At 39.7% G+C, this 24,199-nt stretch overlaps 1 protein-coding gene across 1 annotated transcript in view; it reads left to right on the top strand.

The window, feature by feature from the left end:
* The first annotated feature begins 647 nt into the window (after positions 1–647).
* FAM107B (family with sequence similarity 107 member B) overlaps positions 648–24,199 on the top strand; it is a 203,837-nt gene continuing 180,285 nt past the window's right edge. The window contains exon 1 of the mRNA XM_040967826.1: positions 648–1,061. Within this exon, the coding sequence (XP_040823760.1) occupies positions 648–1,061 (414 nt within the window). The remainder of the gene's footprint in view (positions 1,062–24,199) is intronic.

Below are 24,199 nucleotides of genomic sequence, written 5' to 3'. Positions count from 1 at the left end.
ATCCTGACATCAGACAAAGTTGGTGAAAGATTCAGGAAACATCTGGAAAACATCCTTAGGACATCAAGCATGAGTCTCTCAAAAAGAAAAAATTGAAGTCTGTCTCTCACTTTAATAATGAAACAGCTGCTAGGGTCGTGGCCCCTCTTAGGGGTCTTCATTTACTGTAGGTATCTGGGACATTTTTTGTTTTGTTTGGGTGAATAAATATTTGAAAAGGGTAACTGAAGAAGGTTTTGCTGCTGTTATGATGTTATTGATATACAGGCTGATGCTATTATGGCGAATCCTATCAGGCTACATTATCTTTATGCCTCCAAGGTAACCTGAAGCATCTGCCTATTGACTTGGCACTACCTTATGCTGAAGCCTCTGTCCTGCCTGGGACCGTAACTTGATCCAACCATACGCCTCACAGACAGCTTTGTTAAGCCGCCAAACAGCAGTGAAGCACTAGCATGAAATCACCTTAGACTTGGGAAAGGGGGCTCTTGGAGAGGGTGGCCTTGCCAGTTCTTCAACTTTTCTTTGCGGACAGCCACTAGCAAGCCCTTCTCTTCAGGAAAGGCGGTTGTGATTTTAAGTGATCTAGACTCTTGGAAAATTTCCTTTTCCCTGGTGAGTTTTGCAATGTTTCACTGCAGGTCATGTCCACGTGGAAAGCAAGGCTCACTAAAAGACTAAAATCTCCATCTGGAAGGATGCATCCATTTCCATGCTCAGCTCTTCTGGCTTGCTTTGGAAATACAAGTGAGAATGCTCCCTTTGAACAGCCCAGCACAACTGATGCTCATTCTACAATCTATGCTCAGCCCATGGTGAAAGCAACAAAACACCAAAGTTACCCAGGAGTGGAAGAAGGAATTCCAAAGAAGAGGCAAGATTCCAGCATCCGTGCTGAAAGAAATGGCAGTACTAATAGGAATTCAAGCAACCACACCACCTTCCAGCCTGCTGAGGTACCTGAGCATCTGCCTGAGTCCCCAGACAATGAACCAGACTGTGAAGCAGTTACTTTTCAGACTTGTATCCCGAGACCATCAATTATTGACATGCCAAAGGTGAGTGAGTGTTTCTGACAGTTAATAGAGAAGCGATGGCATTGGAATACAGGTCTGGTCATTTGGAGAATCCTTCAGCAGGCAAACCTATTTAAACATATTACTGAGTTGGGCGTTTTGGGGAAATTTCACTAGCATGAAGGAATGTGCAAAACCTTTTATATCAGAAAGTCCTCATAAGGTGTGGAAAAAGGCATTGAGAATAGACATTTGAGTATACCAGTGACCAAAGCTGGACTTCAGTGAACAGGCTATGCTGTCTCAGATCTAACAAGGTTTCTGTAAAAGATTAGGAGTGATATAGTCTGAGAGAGCAATTGTTTTCTACTACTAATCTAAATATGCGAACATTCGTAAGACAAGAAATTTGATGATATAATTTAAGAAATTGCTTCTACTGAGAATGAATTAAATGATGGTAAGGCAATATGACAAAATTTGGAAGTGATCCTCAATGTAAGCATAGCAGTGAACAAAAGAAATGACTTACAGAATTTTCATAATATGAATGTTTCTGTTATAATTTCCTGACATTTAAAGTCAAAAAGAAAAACTTATTTGGAAAACATATGCTTATGAGGCAACATTTTAAATTACTTACCTGTAGATCTATAAGAGATCTTCAAAAGTCCATGGAAATGCATATGAAAAAACTGCATGGATTTCATTTTTGATTGCATTAAGAAAGGCATCATCTAATTCCATCTTTTATGAACTTTTTGAAAGTACCTTAATATTTTCTTTTTATTTCTTTTTGGCATTATTCAATTTTAATTATTTGAGACTCCACTTGGATTAAGCTGCACAATTATTTAAAAATTCTTGGTAATCCCGGTTGGACTGAAAGACTGGAGGAAGTATCTTTGGTCTAAAGGGTATTTTCTAAAGTTGTCCCTTCAGCATTGTTTTTATTATTTTTCTGGCCAAGTAGCAGAGAAATAAAAAACTTGGAAGTTTTTGGCAGGCCATTACTAAGACAATCTGATCTTAAAGACCATCTTATGCTACCTGCTAGAAGCAGTCATTTGGTGGGGAGTTAGAAAGTCTGCCTTGCTGCCTTGGCTCTAAGCAGCCTCATTTGCAATGAAACTGCAAAATAATGAAAATAGAGTTCAAATAAAAATTTTAAATAGCTTCATGTTACCTTCTTAGGTTTTATTTTAAATGATAGAAGATTAGCTTTGCTGTCTGCATCCTTCTGTTTTGAGATTGGACCCAGGGTTTCACCAAACCTTCTGTAATAGCAGTAATTGAAATGGTAATTTCAATTTTCCAGCATCAGTGAATCAAAACCCAAACCAACCAACAAACCCAAAACATTTGTTATATTTTCATTATCTATTCACACCTAGATTAGGATTTTTAAAAAATAATAGTGCAATATGCTGAATAAACTTCATGCCTAAATTTGTGGTTTTTTTGGATGTTCAAGGAACTAATTATAGCGTTCTGATAGGCTGATATTCTTTCTGTGGGATAGAGATTCCAATAACTCAAGGCACCCTATATTTCTGTTTATAGCAGGAGAAACAAAATTTGATTTTACCTTTTTGTTTTTGTGATATATTTGATTCAGGGACCCAAAATAAGCATTTATTCAAGTAAAAACAGCAAAACATAATGAGAACAGCATCTGTATTGTTCACTTGATATGAGTAAAGCCATGGATAGACTATAGACATGAGGTAGGCATTTAAGATAGAGGCAGCCCAAGTGCAAGCCTGAGTAACATTTTAAGAAAACCAGGAAAGAAGAGCATTTCAATAAAAGTACATTATATAACCAGAATTATGGATGGAGGAGAAATATATGCTGTATAGAATATGTCCATCAGATTGGCTGAAGATAAGGCTACAAGTTGAAGAGAGATCTGGAACAAGTTGAAAGGGTGGACTGGAACTGCCGGTTGGTTCTCAGCTGTAATGATAATAGGAATGCTCCGAGAATTTGAAGCAGAGGAGATTGTGCTTAGAATTTCATTTGCAATATAAAGAGGTGTAGTTTTATAGGGTAGATTAGGCTGGAATGTAGAGACCGTTATAATAATCCAGACCTGTAGGAGTCATAAAAGGAAAAGCTGGAAGATGAGATGGAAAGGGTTGAGAGGTGGAGACTGTGCAACAAAGGAAGCTGTTGACTGTGGGGTTCAAAATGAATGAAGAAGGAAATGAGGCTAGACTGAGAAGGAGAGTATTCTGCGGACAGAGAAAAATGAACATCTATTCTTATTTATTCATCAAGAGCTAGCCTTTACAGGGGTTTGTGGTTCTCTAGTCATTCACCCAAGTGCTTTTCTTGGAGTCTGTCTATCTATCTATCTATGTATCTATCACATCTGGATTCTGTTACAATAAAATACATATTCTTTTTTTTAATATTTATTTAATTTAAAGGCAGAGTTAGAGGAGGAAGGGAAGAAGGAAGGGAGGAGAAGAGAGAGAAACCTTCAACTTGCTGATTTACTCCTCATATTCCTAAACCAGCAGAGTGGGGCCAGACCAAAGCCAGGAGTCTAAAACTCCATTTGTATCTCCCATGTGGACTCAGGAGTTCAAGCACTTGAGTCATCATTTTCTGCTTCTCAGGATGCATGGGCAGGAGGTTGGGTCAGAAGAAGAGTTGCCAAAACTCCAACATGGAATAAAGCCACTGTGCCACCATACCCCTCCTCCCAAGCCCCTTTAGCGTTCCTTTCCATTGTATATCCAGATCCAGAATGTAACTTAAACTAGAATTTTTTTTTCTTTTTTTAAAAAGGATTTATTTATTTATTGGAAAGTCAGATATAAGGAGAGGAGAAGAGACAGAGAGGAAGATCTTCCCTCCGATGATTTACTCCCCAAGTGTGCGCAATGGCTGAAGCTATGCCAATCTGGATCTAGGAGCCAGGAACTTCTTCCAGGTCTCCCACGCGGGTGCAGGGTCCCAAGGCTTTGGGCTGTCCTTGACTGCTTTCCCAGGCCACAAGCAGGGAGCTGGATGGAAAGTGGAGCTACTGAGATTAGAACCAGCACCCATATATGGGATCCTGGCACGTTCAAGGTGAGGACTTTAGCCACTAGGCCACACTGCTGGGCCCTTTTTTTCTTTCTTTTTTACTTCTTCTTCTTATTATTATTATAATCATCATCACCATTTTTGATACAGGCCCTGGGATTTCCCTTACTCCCTCCCTAAGTTTCCCCCCACCCCACTGAGTTCCCCTATATTATTACTGTAGTATAGTTCTTCATAAGCAGTCGTATGTCCATCATTGCAAGCATGGACAATGGCGAAGTGTCCAGCATCTTGTTGTCAAGGTATATTTAATAGTTTCATTGGGAGTCCAACTTTGATCTGGAAGTAGAGATGCATACTACATTGTATCCTCACATCTGGATATGATAGTCTCCATTACACAGTTACCATATATCCCTTTAAATGAAAAGCCACAATACAAAATCAACAATAGGAAGAGAAATAGAAATTTTATATTGAAATTTTATTTATACTTTTATTACAATTTTTTTTGATGGTAAAATTTGTTCTACTTTGACCAAAACTTGATCCTTATCATTTAGGCAACTTTGGTAGAGGGCACAAATCCTTTTTTAAAGTATAGCCTTAGAATATAATGATTGCTAGTATGGGGACAAATCCTTCAGTCCATCTTAAGTTACCTTCACACAATGTTCACGCACGAGAGTGATTTCTTTAGATGTGAAGCAAGATCTATTCTGAGAGGTAAAGCATGAACCCAGTGTACTAAGTAAAACTAAAAGATATCTCAGTGTGTATAAATACAGGTGTGCACACGTGTCTATACGAAAGAAGTGGTGTTTGTTCTCACTCTTTTTATTGTTATCTTCTTACTGTTCCAGGCCTGAAATCAAGGTGATAGCAACCCTAAAATGGAAGTATGTCTCATAATTACTGACACATTGTTTAAAAAAATATATATGTATTTATTTTTTAAAGGGAGGGAGGAGAGGTGGAAGGATAGAGAAAAAGAGAGAAGGCAAGGCAGTGGGGGTAGAGGACCACTAAGAGTTATCTTGTGTCCTACTGATTCACTATCAGGTGCCTGAGGCTGGGTTAGGCTGAAGTCTGGAGCTCAGAACACCATTTGGGTTTTGCATGTGGGTAGCAGCAACTCAAGTATTTGAGCCATCATTGTTGCCTCCTAGGATGCACAGTAGCAGGAAGCTTGAGTTCAAAGTGGTGCTGGGACTTGAACCTGAGATTTTAACTGAAATATAGACATCCCAATTTAACCATTGCATCAAATACCTTATATTTTCTCTGTGTTTTTTCACCTGCTTAGTGGTCTTGTACTTGAAGCATGTTGCAAATGGTGAAATCATTGAGTAAATGGAATACAGAAGTGTGACTGTTTATATTTTTTAACTAATAGATGTTATATTTCTCCTTTGTGCAAACAAAGAACTAGCTCTGGGGAAACAGGTATTGAGAAATAGTTGCTAAAGTTGCTGATGTTGTAGTGGGAGAAACCGGTCGGTACATAGGCAGTGTCAATGCAGGGTGAGAGATGATGGCCCAAGGCTGGATGGCGTACAAGTATAGGGAGGGACTTACAGCTCAGCTTTGAGTATATAGTGGAGGCTAAAATATGCTGAAGAGGAAGATTTCAACATTTTTTATTATTTTTTAAACTTCATATCAGAACTAACATTGCATTTTCCCTACTTGACTGATTCTTCTTTTTCCTGTTTTTTTTTTTCTTAACAATGTGAGAAAAATTATTCACACATTAAGACACTGTAAGCTTCAGAATATTTGGGGATTTAGAAAGTTTTTATTTATTTTTTAATCCAACTGAGTGTGACAACCTGATATGGGAAGAAATGGAATTGTGGTTTGGGAAATAATTTCCAGGTATTTTAACAAAGAGTCGTTGTGAAAAAAAAAAAATGGGAAGGAAGCCAGGACCTCTTTGGAGTTGACAACTGTATTGTCTTCTGGAATAGGTTAGGGTTGCAACTATAGAGGAATAACTGACGTATGCCTCACATCCAGGCTTTGAAGATCCACAGGCTCAGGGATTCACAGTCTAAAACTGCATCTTTTCTGACTGACTCTTGATATTCAAGCTTACAAGAGCCTATCATGTAAATCGGAATATGCATTTAGTCAGGAGCTTGCAGAACTGGCAGGGTTCAGCTGACTGAAACATGCATTCTCCCGATTAGAAAATTATGAGAGAGATCACAGCCAGGTATGTATTTGAAAGTATGGACTCAGAAGGAGAGAGCTATTTCTTATGCAGTAAAATAGACATAGCAAAATGTATGGTTTTCACCATTCTAATTGTGCAGCTCAGTAGTGGTAAGTCCATTGTTGTGCAGCCATCATCACCATCCATGTCTGGAACTTGGTCACTCCCTCCATCTGAAACTCTTGACCACTTCAACAGTAACTCTACACTTCCTGCTTTCCGTAGCCCCCTCCCTCCCAACTTCATTTTAGTTTGTCTTTGGAGTTTGACAACTCTAGATCCCTCCTATATGTAGAGTTGTACAGTAATCATCCTTTTGTGTCTGGCTTATTGCACTTATTATAATCCTCAAGGTTCACACATGTTGCAGCCTTGCAAGAATTTTCTTCTCTTAAGGTCAACTGTATAATTGTTTGCCTAGCCAATCACTAAGGATCTACATTTTAGGCATTCTGGATCAGGCTTATGTGAACATCAGATTCTGTTCTAACCTATGCTCGCAGAATATATACCATATATATGTATGTGTGTATATATATATATATATATATATATATATATATATATATATATATATATCTTCTCTGTACTCACAAGTTTTGCTGTTTTCAAGGGTTTTGTGTTTGTGTTTTGATATGGCCACCCTGAGAAGTATGAATACTGCTCTTGATTTGACTATCTTTTCGTGTGCTTATTGGCCTTTGGTATATCATCATGGAGAAATGCCTATCTAAGGCATAAAATTGAGTGATTCTTTTTTTTTGTTTCTTGTGGAAATCCTTTATAAACTCTAGATCTTACTTATTTATTAGAGATAGTTAAAATCTTTTCTTCCATTTTATAGATACATTTTCATTCCATTGATAATGTTCTTTGATACATAATAACTGAGTAACTTAGATAAAGTCCAATTTATCTGTGACTTTTGATGTCATATCCAAGAAATCACTTTTTAAATTTTTTCTAGGAATTTCATAGTTTATACTTTTATATTTAGTTTTGATCCATTTTGAGTTTACTTGAAGTGAGGGGCTAACTGCATTCTTTTGCATAATTTCAGTTTTCCTGACACTCTCCCCATCAAATGATCTTAGCACCCTTATTATATTTCATTTTCTACTCTGTTCTTTGGGTCTATATATTTGTCTTTATGCCTTTACACTGTTTTGATTATTGTGTCTTTGAGGTAAATTTTGATTTAGGAAATATGAAACACCAACTTTGTTCTTCACTGTAAAGATTATTTTGAATATTTGAGGTTCCTTAAGAATTTAAATGCAGGGCCCGGCAGCGTGACCTAACAGCTAAAGTCCTTGTTTGAATGCGCTGGGATCCCATATGCGAACCAGTTCTAATCCCAGTGACCCCCACTTCCCATCCAGCTCCCTGCTTGTGGCCTGGGAAAGCAGTCAAGGGCAGCCCAAAGCCCTGGGACACTGCACCTGTGTGGGAGACCCGGAAGAGCTCCTGACTCCTGGCTTTGGCCTTACACAGTACTGGCCATTCTGGTCACTTGGAGAGTGAATCATCGGACAGAAGATCTTCCTCTCTGTCTTTCCTTCTCTCTGTATATCTGACTTTGCAATAAAAATAAATAAATCTTAAAAAAAGAATTTATATGCATATTAGGATGAATTTTCCTAATTTTGTAAAGACATCTAGCATTTTGATAGGGAATGCATTGAATCTGAAGATGGCTTTGAGAAATATTGACATCTTACCAATATTAAGTTTTAAAATCTATGAACATGAGATATCTCTCCATTTATTCATGTCATTTTTAATTTCCTTTAATGATATTTTGAAGTTTTCCCTGTTTTATTCCTAATTTTAGAACCAAAGCCTTCATTCTCACATTATTATACCGAAAGCTAGCTGTGTGTTCTTCATATATAACCTTCATTGTATTAAGTTTGTTTCCTTCTAGACTTAGTTTTTGAGAATTTTTATCACATATAAACTTTGTCAAATGCTTTTTGTATATCATTTGTGATGATCATCTTTTTCTCTTTCTTCTGTTTATGTGGTATGTCCCATTTATGAAATTATGTTTACATTCCAGGAAGAAACTCAAGATGGTCATGGCTGAATCGTTTTAATATGCTTTGCAGTTCTGTATATTACTATTTGGCTAATGATGTTTTGGTATCAATATTCATCAAGGATATTTGTTTGTTTTCTTACAGTGTATTTTGTTGCTACCAGTACAATTCTAGCCTCAGAAAATGAATTACAAAGTGTTTCCTTTTATGTTTTTCAGAAGTTTGAGAGAGTTGGTATATAATTCTTTATGTGTTCAGTGGAATTCACCAGCAAAATTTTCTAATCCAAGGCCTTTCTTTGTTGGGAGGTGTTTAGTTACTGATTTAATCTCTTTCTTAGCTATAGGTCTATTGAGATTTTTAAAAATATCTTCCTGACTTGGTCTTGGGGAGAAAGAGCTACTTTGATGGCATCACTAACCTATGCTAATTATCATGATACTTGCCATTCATTAACTGCTGTTAATAAACAAGGCACACTATTAAGTTCTTTACTTGGGGTAGCTCATTTGATTCTCTTCATCTTTTTGCAATGTTCGTTTCTGAACAACACACTCATCTGTTCCCAATCCTCCAATAGCTCCCCAATATACTCACAGCAAAAGTCGAATCTTTAGAATTGCCCACAGATCCTATACAAAGTATCTCATGTTACCTCTCTAATCTTACTTCCTACTGTTCTTATCAAAGGAAAAAACAGCACTCAGTAGGGTTAGGCATTTGACCCATTTCCACTTTAAGGATGATCCTTCCAGTAGCCTGTGAAACTCAAGTCAACAGCTCAGAGCCACTTCCTTCTTACTTACTTAACTGAGTTCCATGCCCACCCTTCTCCTTCATTTCTCAACAATCTTTGTTAACACCTGGGATGATTTAGTTGAGTTTGAGCTTCCTTGGTTACAATCAGATTCCAGTTATACTTTTCTGAGGCAGTATCAAGGCAAATTCCATGTTAACTGGAGTTTGGGTTTTGAAAGACCTTTGGGATACATATTAATAGAATACCTCTTGGAGTTGTCCACCTCCACAGCTAACTGATTTTACTAGCCATATTAATTTTTATTTTATGTGCCTTCAAGTTGTTTTGAACTCAAGACTTGGGGATACTGTCTTCTTCTTCTTTTTTTTAAGAATTATTTATTTATTGGAAAGTCAGATATACAGAGAGGAGGAGAGACAGAGAGAAAGATCTTCCCTCCGATGATTCACTCCCCAAGTGACCACAACGACCGATGCTATGCCAATCCGGATCTAGGAGCCAGGAACTTCTTCCAGGTTTCCCACGCGGGTGCAGGGTCCTAAGGCTTTGAGCTGGTCTTGACTGCTTTCCCAGGCCACAAGCAGGGAGCTGGATGGGAAGTGGAGCTACTGGGACTAGAACTGGTGTCCATATGGGATCCTGGCGCGTTCAAGGCTAGGACTTTAGCCACTAGGCCACACTGCTGGGCCAGGGTATATTCTCTCCAAATAGCGTTGTTGCTTAGAAGCATATTGTAAACTTGTATGTGTAATCATCCATTACCCCTCAGGCCATTTCTACCTTCTAATCTTATTTAATGGTATTGTTGGGTACAACTTCTGGTATATATTAATTTTCCTGTATTCATTTAGAATAAAATCAGCCATCCATTTTTTTTTTCTATGTGTTTAAGTAGAATGTAACAGCATCCTGAGCTATGTTTTTAAAAAAGAAACACTTGCTAGTGAAGCTCTTTGCTAAACAGATGATTTTGCATTAAGTTTTTTTTTAGTAGAAATCTCTTGAAAAATCATGCAACCAAGTGTTAGTTTTCTAGTTCTTTTTATATGCTACTGAGCAAAATCACTAATTATCTCTTCCTGTCAACAAGGAGGTTTCTGAACAAGCTGGTAGGAACCCCATCCCATTTCACTTACCCCCAATAATTTCTTATGCTAGGATTTCTACTTTCAAAAGATGTTGAATTGTGATAGTGCATGATTTATCCCTGTATACTCGGGAATTTTCCAATCCAGACATTCAGTTGCATCCTAAATGGAAAAAGAGAAAGGCAGCTTCTTGGCTTCTCCTGGGGTAAAATAAAATGAATAGCTCTAATAAACTCATGCAAAGTTATATTTTACAGCTTTGTTATGGAAAGCTATTCAGAAAAATCTACAAAGGAAGGCAAAATTACAAAGTTTTAATAAAAAAATAAATCTTTAAAATAGTTTGGAACTGAAAGGGCACATGGATTCCAAATGAAGAAATTGAAGTACATAATTCAGTTTTAAAGCAACATTTTCAAGTGAGGTTACCAGTTCATTTACAATTCAGTTAGTATAATAAGTATTCTCTAAGTAGGGAATGACATATAACAAGCAAAGAGGTGACAAAATTTTTGAAATGATAAGTGACCCAATTTTTGTCTAGTTTCAGTTTGTCAGAGAAAGTCTTATAATCTCACTTTTTCCAACTTGTTTGCCCTCAATGTTGGCAGAGAGTGAATAAAATAGCAAGAAAGAAATACTGGCTCATTTACAAGACAAATTTCCCCTAAACATCTGTATCTGGACAGTTTATATTTCTTTTTTCTCGATTATATAACGTACAGTTGGGCTTCACATTAAAAAAATCACTCCACTGTTCCATCTGCTGAGTACACCAGCAATTGACAAGTTTCTTAAACTCACAGAAGCTAGGGCTGCATCAGTCAAGGGAAATTTAGTGAGTATTTTTCCAGCCAAGGACATGGTGAACCTGATCTGAACTTCCTTTTTAGTTTTCTACCTGACAGTTCCTCCTCTCCAACGGAAATATGGGTCATCATACCAACACTTCTTCCAATAGGAGTTTGATATACTTGTTTCATGTAATTCTTCACCTAGGACAATGGAAAAATGAAAATTTAAAGCACAGGGAGGTGAGGGATACACAAGGAACATTAAATCTGCTGAGGTCTTTGTAATCTTGTTCTGGAAAGCTGGTTTGCATGTGTACAAAATTCAATCCTATCTTACGTTAAAATAGGTCCTTAGTTACTGACCTTTTGAATAGTTTTTTAAAAATGGTTTTAAAATACTGTCCTTTTAAAAACAAAAAGATTTATTTATTTATTTGTTATTGGAAAGGTAAATATACAGAGAGGAGGAGAGACAGAGAGGAAGAGCTTCTATCTGATGCGTCACTCCCCAAGTGGCCGTAGCAGCTAGAACTGAGCCATTCCGAAGGCAGGAGCCAGGAGCTTCTTCCAGGTTTCCCACACAGGTGCAGGGTTGCAAGGCTTTGGGCCATCCTCGACTGCTCTCCCAGTCCACAAGCAGGGAGCTGAATGGGAAGTGGGGCTGCCGGGATTAGAACTGGCACCTGTATGGGATCCCGGCATGTTCAAGGCGAGGACCTTAAGCACTATACTATTGCACCAGATCCATAAAGATCTATTTTTTTTTTTAAATCACGAAGTCAGATATGCAGAGAGGAGAAGAGACAGAGTGAAAGATCTTCCGTCCAATGGTTCAGTCCTCAAGCAACTGCAATGGCCGGTGCTGTGCCGATCTGAAGCCAGGAACCAGGAGCTCTTCCGGGTCTCCCATGTGGGTGCAGGGTCCCAAGGCTTTGGGCTGTCCTTGACTGCTTTCCCAGGCCACAAGGAGGGAGCTGGATCAGAAGTGGGGTCACTGGGATTAACCAGATCCCATATGGGATCCTGGTGTGATCAAGGCGAGGATTTTAACTGCTACACTATTGCACTGGGCCCAAAATACTGTCCTTTTAAAAAAGTAATTTTTAGCAGTTTTTAAAATACTGTCCTTTGAAATACCTACTGTCCTTTTAAATAGTTTTCTTTAAGGTGAACAAAACAATGTACAGGAGTACAGCAGCATTCCTTTTGGTAAAAGCATTAAGATTTCTAGTCAAAAGGGAAAAAGGGACCTTCTGTTAAATCTAGGTCAAGGATGAAGTCAAGTTTGATGCTTAGAATGTTGTCCTAAAGGAGGTAGTTTTCTGAACCTGCCACATTCCTATGTCATGTTTTGCAAAAGCACAGATTCTTGTCAGCCATGATCTCTGAGTGCCACTCATTTCACAATGGAACACTTACTTAATGCACCAATTAAGATGCCGTGTGGGATATCCACATACATTTCACAGTGCCTGGGTTTGAATCCTGGCTCTGGTTCCAAGCCAGTTTTCTGCTGATATGCACACTCACAGACAGCAGGTGATGCCGAAGTGCTTGTGTTCCTGCCACCCACACAGGAGACTGAGTTCCCAGCTTCCAGCTATGGACAGGGCCAGTCCTGCACATTACAATACGTGGGGAGCATACCAATGAAATGGAAAATATCTCTCTGTGTCTCTCCACCTTTCAAATAAATAAATACTTTAAAATCATTCCCAAGATGTCTTATGCTACTTCGTAAGCCCTATAATTCAGTTTTATCTAGCCTCAGTGGGGCACTTGGTGGAGCCACCCTTAGGAGTGGACTCCTGATGAGAGTCCTGCAAGTCTTAGCCAACCATCCATGAGAACAGATTTCAAAACTCTGCTCTTAAGAGTCGATGCATGGAAAATGATGCTTGAATTTGGTGTTTGGGCATTCCTGGGGAGGGTGAGATTGTTGGATGCTGCTGTAGCCATGCTGTGTGTGTTAGAACACAAGCCTTTTTACAAAGGCCAGCAACTCAGACATGACAGCAGAGAACAAAATGCCTGAGTCTTTGATGATGCTGTGAATCTCCTGAAGTGCAGCTAACCTTTGGGCTCTAGATGTGCAGTGTCCACACCAAAATACTGTACAATAATAAAAAACTGTCTCCCCAACTGTGATCCAAAGCCAGCTCTCCTTGTAAAGTCTCTAGGTGGTGTCATAGCCATCTCAAATTGAATGTGTCAAAAATTAAACACTCTGGCCCGGCGCAGTAGCCTGGTGACCAAAGTCCTCAGCTTGCACTCGCCAGGATCCCATATGAGTGACAGTTACACTTTGAATTGTTCTTACTCATCCTGCATTTGCTCTACCTCTTTCCCTGCCAGCTATTCTAACATCATCCCCAGTACTCTGTTCTGCTTTGGTGCCCTCTTCTGGGCTTGCCTGGCATTTGGTGTTTATGTCAATTAAAGTGTTTACTAAATCGCATTGCATTCATTGGGTCTGTGTCTGACTCACCACCCACTGTGAAGAACTCGAGAGCGGGAGCTGTGTCTTTTTATCTATTGTGATTAACATCTAGAACAACAGCTATAGGAAGCAGTTTCATAAATATGAATTGAATAAATTAATTGATCAATCAATAAAATCAAAGAACAGCAGTTTAAAAAGTCTATGTTGGGCCCGGCGCGGTGGCGCAAGTGGTTAAGTCCTCGCCTTGCACGCCCGGGATCCCATATGGGCGCCGGTTCTATCCCGGCAACCCCACTTCCCTTCCAGCTCCCTGCCTGTGGCCCGGGAAAGCAGTCGAGGACGGCCCAAAGCTTTGGGACCCTGCACCCGCGTGGGAGACCTGGAAGAGGCTCCTGGCTTCGGATCGGCATAGTATCGGCCCGTTGCACTCACTTGGGGAGTGAATCATCGGACGGAAGATCTTCCTCTCTGTCTCTCCTCTCTGTATATCCGCCTTTCCAATAAAAAAAATAATAATAAAAATAAATCTTTAAAAAAAGTCTATGTTATTATTTAGTCATTCTTTAGTATTTCCTGTATCTTTGGGATCTATTTATTAGTCTATAAATTGGACTTAATAGTTTAAGCTCACAGTTGGGGACAGGGGTCATGATAATTTCTTCCCTAAAAGAATGAACAATATCATACTCAGATTTGAAACAGAAAGACTAAGAAGATTTTATTTTGAAATCAGTTCCACTGAAGGAACTAGTTTTCCGTTAACTGTCCTTCTATCCCATTTCCTGGCCTTCTAGTTGAAATTTCTTGCATAGCAAAAATCTAACCCTTCTGTGCTTTAAAGTTTTCCTATTTGCAAAACAATGATAATTGCTTGTAGGATTCTGGTGCTGTATCATAAGGAAGTACTTAGACAGAACTTAAAGTATCACAATAGAAATTATAGAATATTAATAATGAAAACAATGATACAATTTAAGTAGAAGATTTAGAAAACAAAGGGATGAATTTATCTCACGTCTTCCAATTTTTAATATATGTGCTGCCAAAGTAAGCATTATCTCACTTCTTGTCATGACTATACCACATGTTGGGAGCCAGTGATTGCTCATATTAATAAGACCCTCTTTGTATAGATTTGCCATCTGGCTCTATAACAATTTTGCTTGAAGTATGTTTCTCATTTGTAGAAAACTCAAGATGTTTTTATCAATCTAAAGATTTAGTACATGATGTTATACTTAGTTGATTAATTTTAAAATTTGAGAGGCTTCAGAGGCATATTAGCATTAATGGAAAACAAATAATTTTTAAAGATTTATTTGTTTATTTGAAAAGCAAGTGAAAGAGAGCGAGACAGAAATATTTTCCATCTACTGATTCACTGCCCAAATGGCCACAACAGCTGGACTATGCCAGACCAAAAATAGGAGCCTGGGCTCCATCCAGGTCTCCCTGGTAGGTGTAAGAAGCATTCTGGCCATTTCCAGCTGCTCTAGCCATATTAGCAGGAAGCTGAGCTAGAGGTGGAGCGGACAGAACTCAACCTGTGCAGGCTGCAGCCTAACCCAAATCACAGCAGTGCTGGTCCCTACGACACATGCATGAAAGCACGTTAGCTCTTTTGTGTTTTTGGTAATGAGTTCAAAAATAAGTATAAAATTTAAAAATCTTTCTTCATTCTTTTGATTAACCTATTTTGAGGGGCCTGAACTCTCTGTTCTTATTAGGTACTGGGGATACTAAGAGCAAAACAATGGCTTTCCTGTGAGTTGATTACCAACAGGAACATGAAAATAGAATATAGGAAAATGAATGTTAAGATGGTATTTAATGCTTATCTTATTTACTTAACTTATAGCATTTATATGACTTTGCCAACTTTTTTTCTTTCTAATTTCCTGAATTTTCTATAAACCTTAAGTTGACTACATGTGAAGGTCTTCAAATAATTGTCGGGAAAAAATTACACATAGATTTCAAAATAAACATACTTATTAATTGTTTTACAAACTTTAGGAAAAATTTATTTTAGAATAGTTTCTAATTTCCCAGATAACAACTATAAAAGGGTACAAAGAGTCCCCATTATGCCAGAGTTTTGAAGAAGGTGGCCAGAGACTGTTGATCTCTTACTTTGGATTGATGTTCATTTGTGGTTCTGATTGTACCTATTGCTGATGCTGTTTGACTGTTGCATGACATTTAAATGGTAATATGGTAACAGTTACTACCATTCTCTTTTCTTGCTGTTCTCAATCCAGGATAGACCTACAATAACTTCAGAAGTTTTTAAAATCTGCTAATGTTAATACCCCCAAAAAATCACTAGTTTGTGTTTAGAGGTGAGACAATAGCATCAACAACTGTCATGTGAAACCAAGATTGGAAAGCATGGACCTACCTCACCAGGCAAGAGAATTTGTGAAAGCCAGACTCCAGAAACTGCTAGGTGTTTTGTTGTGAATGAGGTAATGAGAATACCATAGTTGATGTCATGAAACAGTCGCTTCCTTATTGTTCTTTCAATTTTTTTAACTCAAAATTTCTTCCTCCATTTTTTTATTATTATCATTTTTTGATAAAGTTCCAAATGCTCTGGGATTTCCCTTACTCTCTCCCCAAATTCCCTCGCCCCACTGATTTCCCCTATATTATTACTATAGTATAGTTCTTTGTAAACAGTCATAAGTACATTATTGCAGGCATGGGCAATGACAGAGTCTAACATCCTATTATCAAGATATATTTAACAGTTTCATTGAGAGTCCATTTTGAGCTGGAAATAAAGATGCCTACTGCATTGTGTCCTCACATCTGAATATGATAGTTTTCATTACAGAGTTACTATACATCCCCTTAAATGAAAAGCCACAATACAATATCAACAACAGAAAGAAAAATAGAAATTTACAATACCATGAAGCTAAATAACATGTTACTGAATGACTAATGTGTTGCTGAAGAATTGAAAAAGAATAACAAGAGCCTTTTTGAAGAAAATGGTGCTGCAGTATGACCTATGAGTCAGTGAAGAATTTAATATGAGAAAAAATCATTTTGAAGAAATGAAAACAAAAACATCAAAATCTTTAAGATATAGTTTCCACTGATCTTTGTTGGTGAAATGTAGGCAAAAGATATATGGGTTTTGTGCTTATAATCCAGTTTACTAATCTATGACATTTGATTGAAGGGTTTAAGCCTTTTACACTCAGGGTTAATATAAATAGGTGGTAATTTGGTCCTGTCTTTTTAGCAATGTCTCCTGTTATTTTACTGGGATGTTCTATGCATTTGCCTTTGGTTTTGGTGGGTGCTTTTGCTTTTCTCTATCAAGAGAACATCTGTCAGTATAATTTGTAGGGCAGGTCTGGAAGAAGCATATTCTTTGAGCTTTTCTTTGCTATGGAAAAGTTTTATTTCATTTTCAAAGACTAAGAAAAGCTTTGTTGGGTACATTATTCTGAGCCAACAGTTTTTTTTCTTTTAGAATCTGGAATATGTCACTCTATTCTCTTCTGGCCTGTGGAGTTTCCTGTGAGAGGTCAGCTGTGAGTCTGATTGCCATTCCTGTAGATGTCAATTGATTTATTTTTCACAGGCATATTTAAAGATCTTTTCCTTATGTTTGATTGAAGAGAGCTTGAATGTCATGTGTCATGGTGAAGATTGCTTTTGGTCAACCATGTTGGGTGTTCTGTGCTCCTCCTGGATGCTGTTTTCCAATTTTTTTCTCCAGATTAAGGATGGGTTTTTTTTTATTATTATTTCATTAAATACATTTTTAAACTCAGCTCTCTTTTTGAACCTTCTGGGACTCCCGTAACTCTTATATTTTGCCTTGTAATAGTGTCTCTTAATTCTTGAATACTTTTTTTTTAGCTTGACTCAACTCTGCCTCCAACTTTTTAATTGTTTCCCCATTGTGACAAAAAATATCTTCCAATTCTGAGATTCTTTCTTCAGCCTCCATCATTCTATTATGGAGACTTTCCACCGAATTTTTCATTTGCTCTATTGTGCCCTTCATTTCCAGTAATTTTGTTTCCAGTGATTTTGTTTTGGCATTGCTATTTCCTGTATGACATATTCCTTAAATTTGTTTAACTCCTCTATGTGCTTCTTGTTGTATATAAGAAACTTTATTACAAGTTTTCTGAGTTCTGTATCCCCCATTTTCTGATGTATTTCTCAGTTAACTCTGAGGTTGGCAAAGGCTTTTGCTGCTTTGCAGGGGAATCTTCAGAAACATTGATTGTGCCTCTATCTCTTCTTTTGCTCTTGGTATTGTACTTCTGATTATCAGATTCTTCTCCTTGGGGCAGGGTCACCCACACGTCTACAGTTTAATTTTACTCACTGTGGTTGGTATCCAGTCTTTGTTTGCAGTCACTTGTGCTACTCCCTTCAGTGAGTTTCAGGTCTGGGCTCTTGTATTAGACTTCCACCATAGTCTCTGTAGTCTCAACTCCTGGCTTAACACTCTCCACATCCTGTGATCCTGTGTTGTGGCTGCACCATTGTCTGTACAAACTTTCTTCTACTTCTGGTTCGAGAAGCTCCCAGGATTAGGGAGACACCAGGTGCCCTAGATAGATAGGTTGTTGGTGGTGCTGATCTTGTTGGAACCTGCTGGTCCTTAGATCTGAGGGCCACCTGGACCTATTTTTTTTATATCATTTTATGATACAGTTTCATAGGCTCTTGGATTCCCCATGCCTCCCAAACCCTCTCCCATATTGAATTCCTCCATATTGTTACAGTAGTATAGATCATATCCAGTCATGATTCCTTCATTGTGGGTATGGACCATGCAGAGAGCCCAGCATCTTATTGTCCAGATAAATTCAAAAATTTGTTTATTTCCATTGGAAAGCCAGATGCATAGAGAGGAGGAGAGACGGGGTGGAAGATCCTCCATCCACTGATTCATTACCCAAGTGTCCGCAATGGCTGGAGCTGAGCCAACTCAAAGCCAGGAGCCCAGAACCTCTTCCAGGTCTCCCATATTGGTGCAGTGTCCCAAGGCTTTTGGGCCATCCTCGATTGCTTTCCCAGGCCACAAGTAGGAAGCTGAATGGGGAGTAAGGTTGTCAGGATTAGAACCTGGGTTCACCTGCTGAGTTCCTGGTGAACTCTCCTTCCCATGTGGCTGCTGATGTAGCTCCAGCCACCAGTGGAGCTCAGATTCCACTCGCTGGTTGCCACTGGAGTAGTTGGTCACTGCAACATCACAGCTTTGTCTCTGCTGCTTTCCTGTGTCTGTCAGTCTCCAGTTGTCTCTCTGCTGTAGGCCTGTCCTGTCCTTTCTCCTGGGATGTGCCCTCTTTGCTTCACCCTGGTTAATGTTTCTCCATCTGTTTAAATTGTCCTTACCCTATTCTGCCATTTTGACTCTCTCCCTTATTGTTAATTTACCCTAGAATTTTCTTTTCTTTTTTTAAAGAGCTATTTTTTCTTTTTATTTGAAAGTCAGAGTTACAAAGGGGTTTGGAGAAACAGAGAAAACCTATATCTACTGGTTCATTTACCAAATGGCTGCAACAGCCAGAGTTGAGGTGGTCCAATGCTGGGAGCTTCTTCCAGGTCTTCTACATGAGTGCAGGGACCCAAGTACTTGAGCCATCCTATACTGCTTTCCCAGGCCAGGTAGGTGGATCAAAAGTGCAACAGCCACTACTAAAAATGATTCTGATATTAGATGTAGTGTAGCATTAGCCTTATGTGTCAACACCTATCCTTGACATTTTCTAAATTTAAAAAAATCCCATTACGTTTTTGGAGGGTTCCTTGCCAGTCCTCTGTCGAGTGAAAGGAAAAGAAATTTTCAGGATATATGGAGTGAGTTTAGAATAAATTTTTAGCTATCCATCCTTGTCAAATTCCCTTTGAAAATTGAAGTAAAAATTGTTCTGTATATTAGCATCCTGTGAAAACTTATTTTTCTGTTATCATGTGAATAGAACCTAAAATATCTTTCAATATTAGTTTCAATTGAACAAATAAATTTGAAAACTAACTTGAAGTATTTTAAAAGTCACCTTTAATGATATGGTTTATTTCTTCAAGAAAGAGAAACCAGGTGTTCTTGTAAGGAGAATAAGGAAGATAATGACAAGAGAACTTTATCTTTCTTTCGCTGGAAGTAGTTCCAACTGTGTCTTCCCAGCCACTGGAGAAAGCTCACTGGGTCCTGCTCAGAGCTGTTTTCCTGTTTTGGAAGTAGAAGTGGTGGTACAGTCTAGGCAGTCTAGATAGTGACCTCTCAGGGGTCTGGCCCTGCCTCATCCTCTTTTCTTTCAGCTCCCAGAGCTCCGACACAGGGCAGAGAGACATTCAGGGAGATCTCTAATGGCTGCTAAACATATCCTGAGGAACTGAGGACAACCCAGAATCCCTCACACTTTGGAATAGATTCGCTCCCCTCCTTGTCCTGCAGAACTATGCCCTTAGCATAGCATCCCAGACTTTTGTGCTACCCTGGTCAGTGGCAGTTTCCTAGCTTAACTAATCAACTCAGAAAGAGAAGCAGAAGACAAGCTGTGCTGTCCAAGGGAGCTTAGCCCCTGATAGGATAGAGCTATGGGTCAGAAACTATACAAAACAGTTTCCCAAAAGGTGCTCTTTCTGTAGTTCTATTAGCAGTCCACATTTTTGGATTTGTTTGGGAGCATTCTCTTGTCTGGGAAGTCTTGGGAAGGAATCTTTGTGTTCAGATTCACTGCTTTCCCATGAATCATTATCGGAGAGGGAGGGAGCATACGTGCAGGCCTTGTCTGTACAAGGAGGGCCAATATTCTTCTTTATTACCTAGTGGTTGTCAAGAGCATATGGACCCATCCCCTTTCACAGTTGTGCTGATATATAAACGATGGTCATACAGTTTGAAGGACTGGTATATAGAAAAATCTGAGCCTCCCCTACTTCCACTATCTACCTAGAATGACACATGACCGGGGCCCTCTCAGGTTACTGGGCCAGATGTTGTCCCTCCTTCTGCAAGGAGCCACACTGAACACTCTTCCTGACTAAGAGGCATGCACTTTTGTCGTATGATACATCAGGAATGTGAACACAAGGAAGAAGGCCCAACATGGGATGGCTTTAGTACTGAGAGCATGGTCTAGAGTGCTCAGTATGTTGGACATGCACGTGTGCCTGAAGACTCCATGAGCAGGTGTTACTTGAGAAAAGTGCTGAAGGCAGGAACAAGTCTTCTGGAGCAGCATATTAGGCTGCTAGCTGGGACTAGTGTCCTGAATTTGAGCCCTTGCTACTTTGTGCCTTCAATCTAGCTTCCTACTTAATATACTTGGGAGGCAGTTCACGATGGTGTAAGTACCTGAATTCTTATTTCTCATGTGGGAGATCCATATGGAGCCCCAGGCTCCTTGCTTTTGCCTGGTTCAGTCTCAGCTTTTGCAGACATTGAATAAACAAATGACTGAAAGATCTTTCTCTCTTTCTCTTCCTCCTCCCTCCCTCCTTCCTTTCTCTTTCCCTCTTTCTATAATTCTGCCTTTCAACTAACTAACTAACTAACTAACTAACTAACTAACCAAATCGTTTTTAAAAATTGCTCAGGGCAGAGGTTCAGGACCAGACTCAGACTCCCATATTTCCATGATGCTCACTTAACGACTGTCATTAAAGCTAGCCTGCTGTGTTGGTGATTTTTATGGATGAAAATGTTAATTTTTTTGGAAGATTTATTTACTTTTGATGGAAAGTCAGATATACAGAGAGGAGAGACAGAGGAAGATCTTCTATTTGATGAGTCACTCCTCAAGTGTCCACAACAGCTGGAGCTGAGCCAATCTGAAGCCAGGAGCCAGGAGCTTCTTCCAGGTCTCCCACACGGGTGCAGGGTCCCAAGGCTTTTGGGCTGTCCTTGACTTCTTTCCCAGGCCACAAGCAGGGAACTGGATGGGAAACAGGGCTGCTGGGATTAGGACCGTCGCCCATATGGGATCCAGGCATGTGTAAGGCGAGGACGTTAGTGACTAGGCTACCACACCGGGCCCATGTTCTTGTCTTTGATAGCTTTTTAGGGCTTTAAATGGTCTTTTCCAAGGAATTCAACCTCTGTGTTTTTTTCATTGTAATGTGGCTTCCTTGTTCTGACAGATGTTCTGTGTCCCAGTGGCCATCACTCAGGCCATAGTCAGAACTTTTCTGAGGAGGATATGTTAAGAAAATATTTGCAAACAAGAGTAATTCTGCTTCTATCAGAAAGGCTTGGGGATACTACCAAGGGTTTTTATACAAACCTTGTCTCCCAGTTGTTCTGAATCAAGTAATTAAAAAAATATATTTTTATTGGAAAGTCAGATTTACAGAAAGAAGAAGAGACAGAATGATCTTCACTTCACCAGTTCACTTCCCAAGTGGCTGCAATGGCTGGAGCTGAACCAGTTTGAAGCCAGGAGCCAGGAGCTTCCTCTGGGTCTCCCATGTGGATGAAGGATCCCAAGGCTTTGGGCCATCCTTGGCTGCTTTTCCAGACCGTAGTCAGGGAACTGGAGGGGGAAATGGAGCAGCCAGGACACAAACTGCTGCCTGTATGGGATCCTGGTGCATGCAAGGTGAGGACTTTAGCCATAGACTACTGCACTGGGCCCTCCAGGTGATTTTTGTGTGGGTGTTCTTATTAGAACTTTTCACTTCCATTTTTCTGAGATTCCATGTGCCTTAACCCTTCACAACCCGGATCTCTAGGATGACTGCCAGCGGGCCTCATTCGTGTCTGACTTGCTGGTATATTGGTTCTTTGTATTTTTCCTTCTCTCTTCCCTCTTTTCAGTTTTACTCCCTCAAGTCTTCTATTGTGGATATGTTGTCTGATTATGACTCTTCTCTGTATTTGTCAAAAAAGAACAAACAGCTTGGTTAGAAAAGGCAAGTTTATTAAGTTCACTTTTCTGAGTTTAAACATTCAAATGGCATGATGTAGTCTTTGACATGTCAAGGATAGCAAGCAACCTTATGTACTAATCCTTCCAAATGTGTGAGGGCTTCTGGAATGTCTATTGCTCTTCTGGTGGTTGACAGAGTTCATGTGTGTAGAAAGGATGACATGGCAAGCAAGCCAGGAAGCAGAGAGAACAGATGAGCACAAATTTAGACTTTTTTTTTAAAAAGATTTATTTTTATTATTTTTTCATTGGAAAGGCGGATATACAGAGAGGAGAGACAGAGAGGAAGGTCTTCCATCCGATGATTCACTCCCCAAGTGAGCGCAACGGGCTGATACTATGCCGATCCGAAGCCAGGAGCCTCTTCCAGGTCTCCCACGCGGGCGCAGGGTCCCAAAGCTTTGGGCCGTCCTCGACTGCCTTCCCAGGCCACAGGCAGGGAGCTGGAAGGGAAGCGGGGCTGCTGGGATTAGAACCGGCGCCCATATGGGATCCCGGGCGTGCAAGGCGAGGACCCTTAACCACTTGCGCCACCACGCTGGGCCCCAAATTTAGACTTTTTTTTAAAAAAAATGTTTATATATTTGAAGGGCAGAATTGTATAGATTTTGCACCCACTGGTTCACTCCCCACACTCCCCAGATGGTTTTAGTGACTATGAATCATCCATACTTAATCAGAAGCCAATACTACATCTGTGTTTTTCACATAAGTGACAAGAGCTCAAGCACTTGGACTCTCCTACATTGCTTTCCCAGGCACAGTATTAAGGGACAAAATTGGGAGCTGAGGCCTGGACTCCAGCAGCTTTGGATATGGGATGCTGGCATTACAGGTGGCAGCTTGGCTGCTGAGGTTTTGTAATAATCCTCTGGGGAGAACCCAAGAGGGCACATAAGAGCTACTTTGAAAGGCATGTCTCCCTTATCGCATCTCACCACCATGTCCTAAGGACATCCTCCATGCTGCATGTCCTAATCTAGTTCTATCTTCTCGTAGTGCCACCTTATACCAAACTATTAACGTAATGACCTTTGGAGTGGGGTACCCAACACTGAAATTATAGCACTCCCATTGCTCATTTTCACTGTCACCATGTGGTTTGGAAATTATGTCCTATTTCAAAAGTCATGACTGCTGATGATTGGAAGGATTTCAAAAGGCCATTAGGAAGAATACATACTGGGAGAGAAGGGCTTTCACTGATTCCTCTTGGGGATTGAAGAGCCCACTCATGAGAATTTGTCTTTGTGAAGACCTTACTATCACTAGGAAATGAATGTTAGACATGCCTCCAGTTCTAACAAGGCTGCACTTTCTGTAAGGGTATTGGAATCAAGAAGAATTATATGATTAAGTGTTTTCCTAAACAGATGAACTTGTAGTGTAGCTGTGATCTATGGAGAATATTTTAACCGGGGAGAAGAGATAAGACACTGGTATCTCAGAGTAGGTTAATCGAGGGGAGAATGGGGAACGGCAGGAAATGCCAGTGCATGAGGATCTCATTGTGGGTGCTGAGCAAACAGTGCATTAAAATACATGGCTGGGCCTGGCGCGGTGGCCCAGCAGCTGAAGTCCTCACCTTGAAAGCGCCGGGATTCCATATGGGTGCAAGTTCTAATCCAAGCAGCCCACTTCCCATCCAGCTCTCTGCTTGTGCCTTGGAAAGCAGTCAAGGATGGCCCAAAGCTTTGGGACCCTGCACGCACTTGGGAGACCTGGAGGAAGTTCCTGGCTTCTGACTTCGGATTGGTGCAATATGGGCCATTGTGGTCACTTGGGGAGTGGACAGAAGATTTTCTTCTCTGTCTCTCCTCCTCTCTGTATATCTGACTTTGCAATAAAAAAAAATCCTTAAAAAAACACACCAAAAAACAC

The sequence above is a fragment of the Ochotona curzoniae genome, unplaced genomic scaffold (genome assembly GCF_017591425.1).
Source record: "Ochotona curzoniae isolate NIBS_2020 unplaced genomic scaffold, NIBS_Ocur_1.0 scaffold_4683, whole genome shotgun sequence".
Taxonomy (NCBI): Eukaryota; Metazoa; Chordata; class Mammalia; order Lagomorpha; family Ochotonidae; genus Ochotona; species Ochotona curzoniae.
This window is presented reverse-complemented; position numbering and strand designations above follow the sequence as displayed.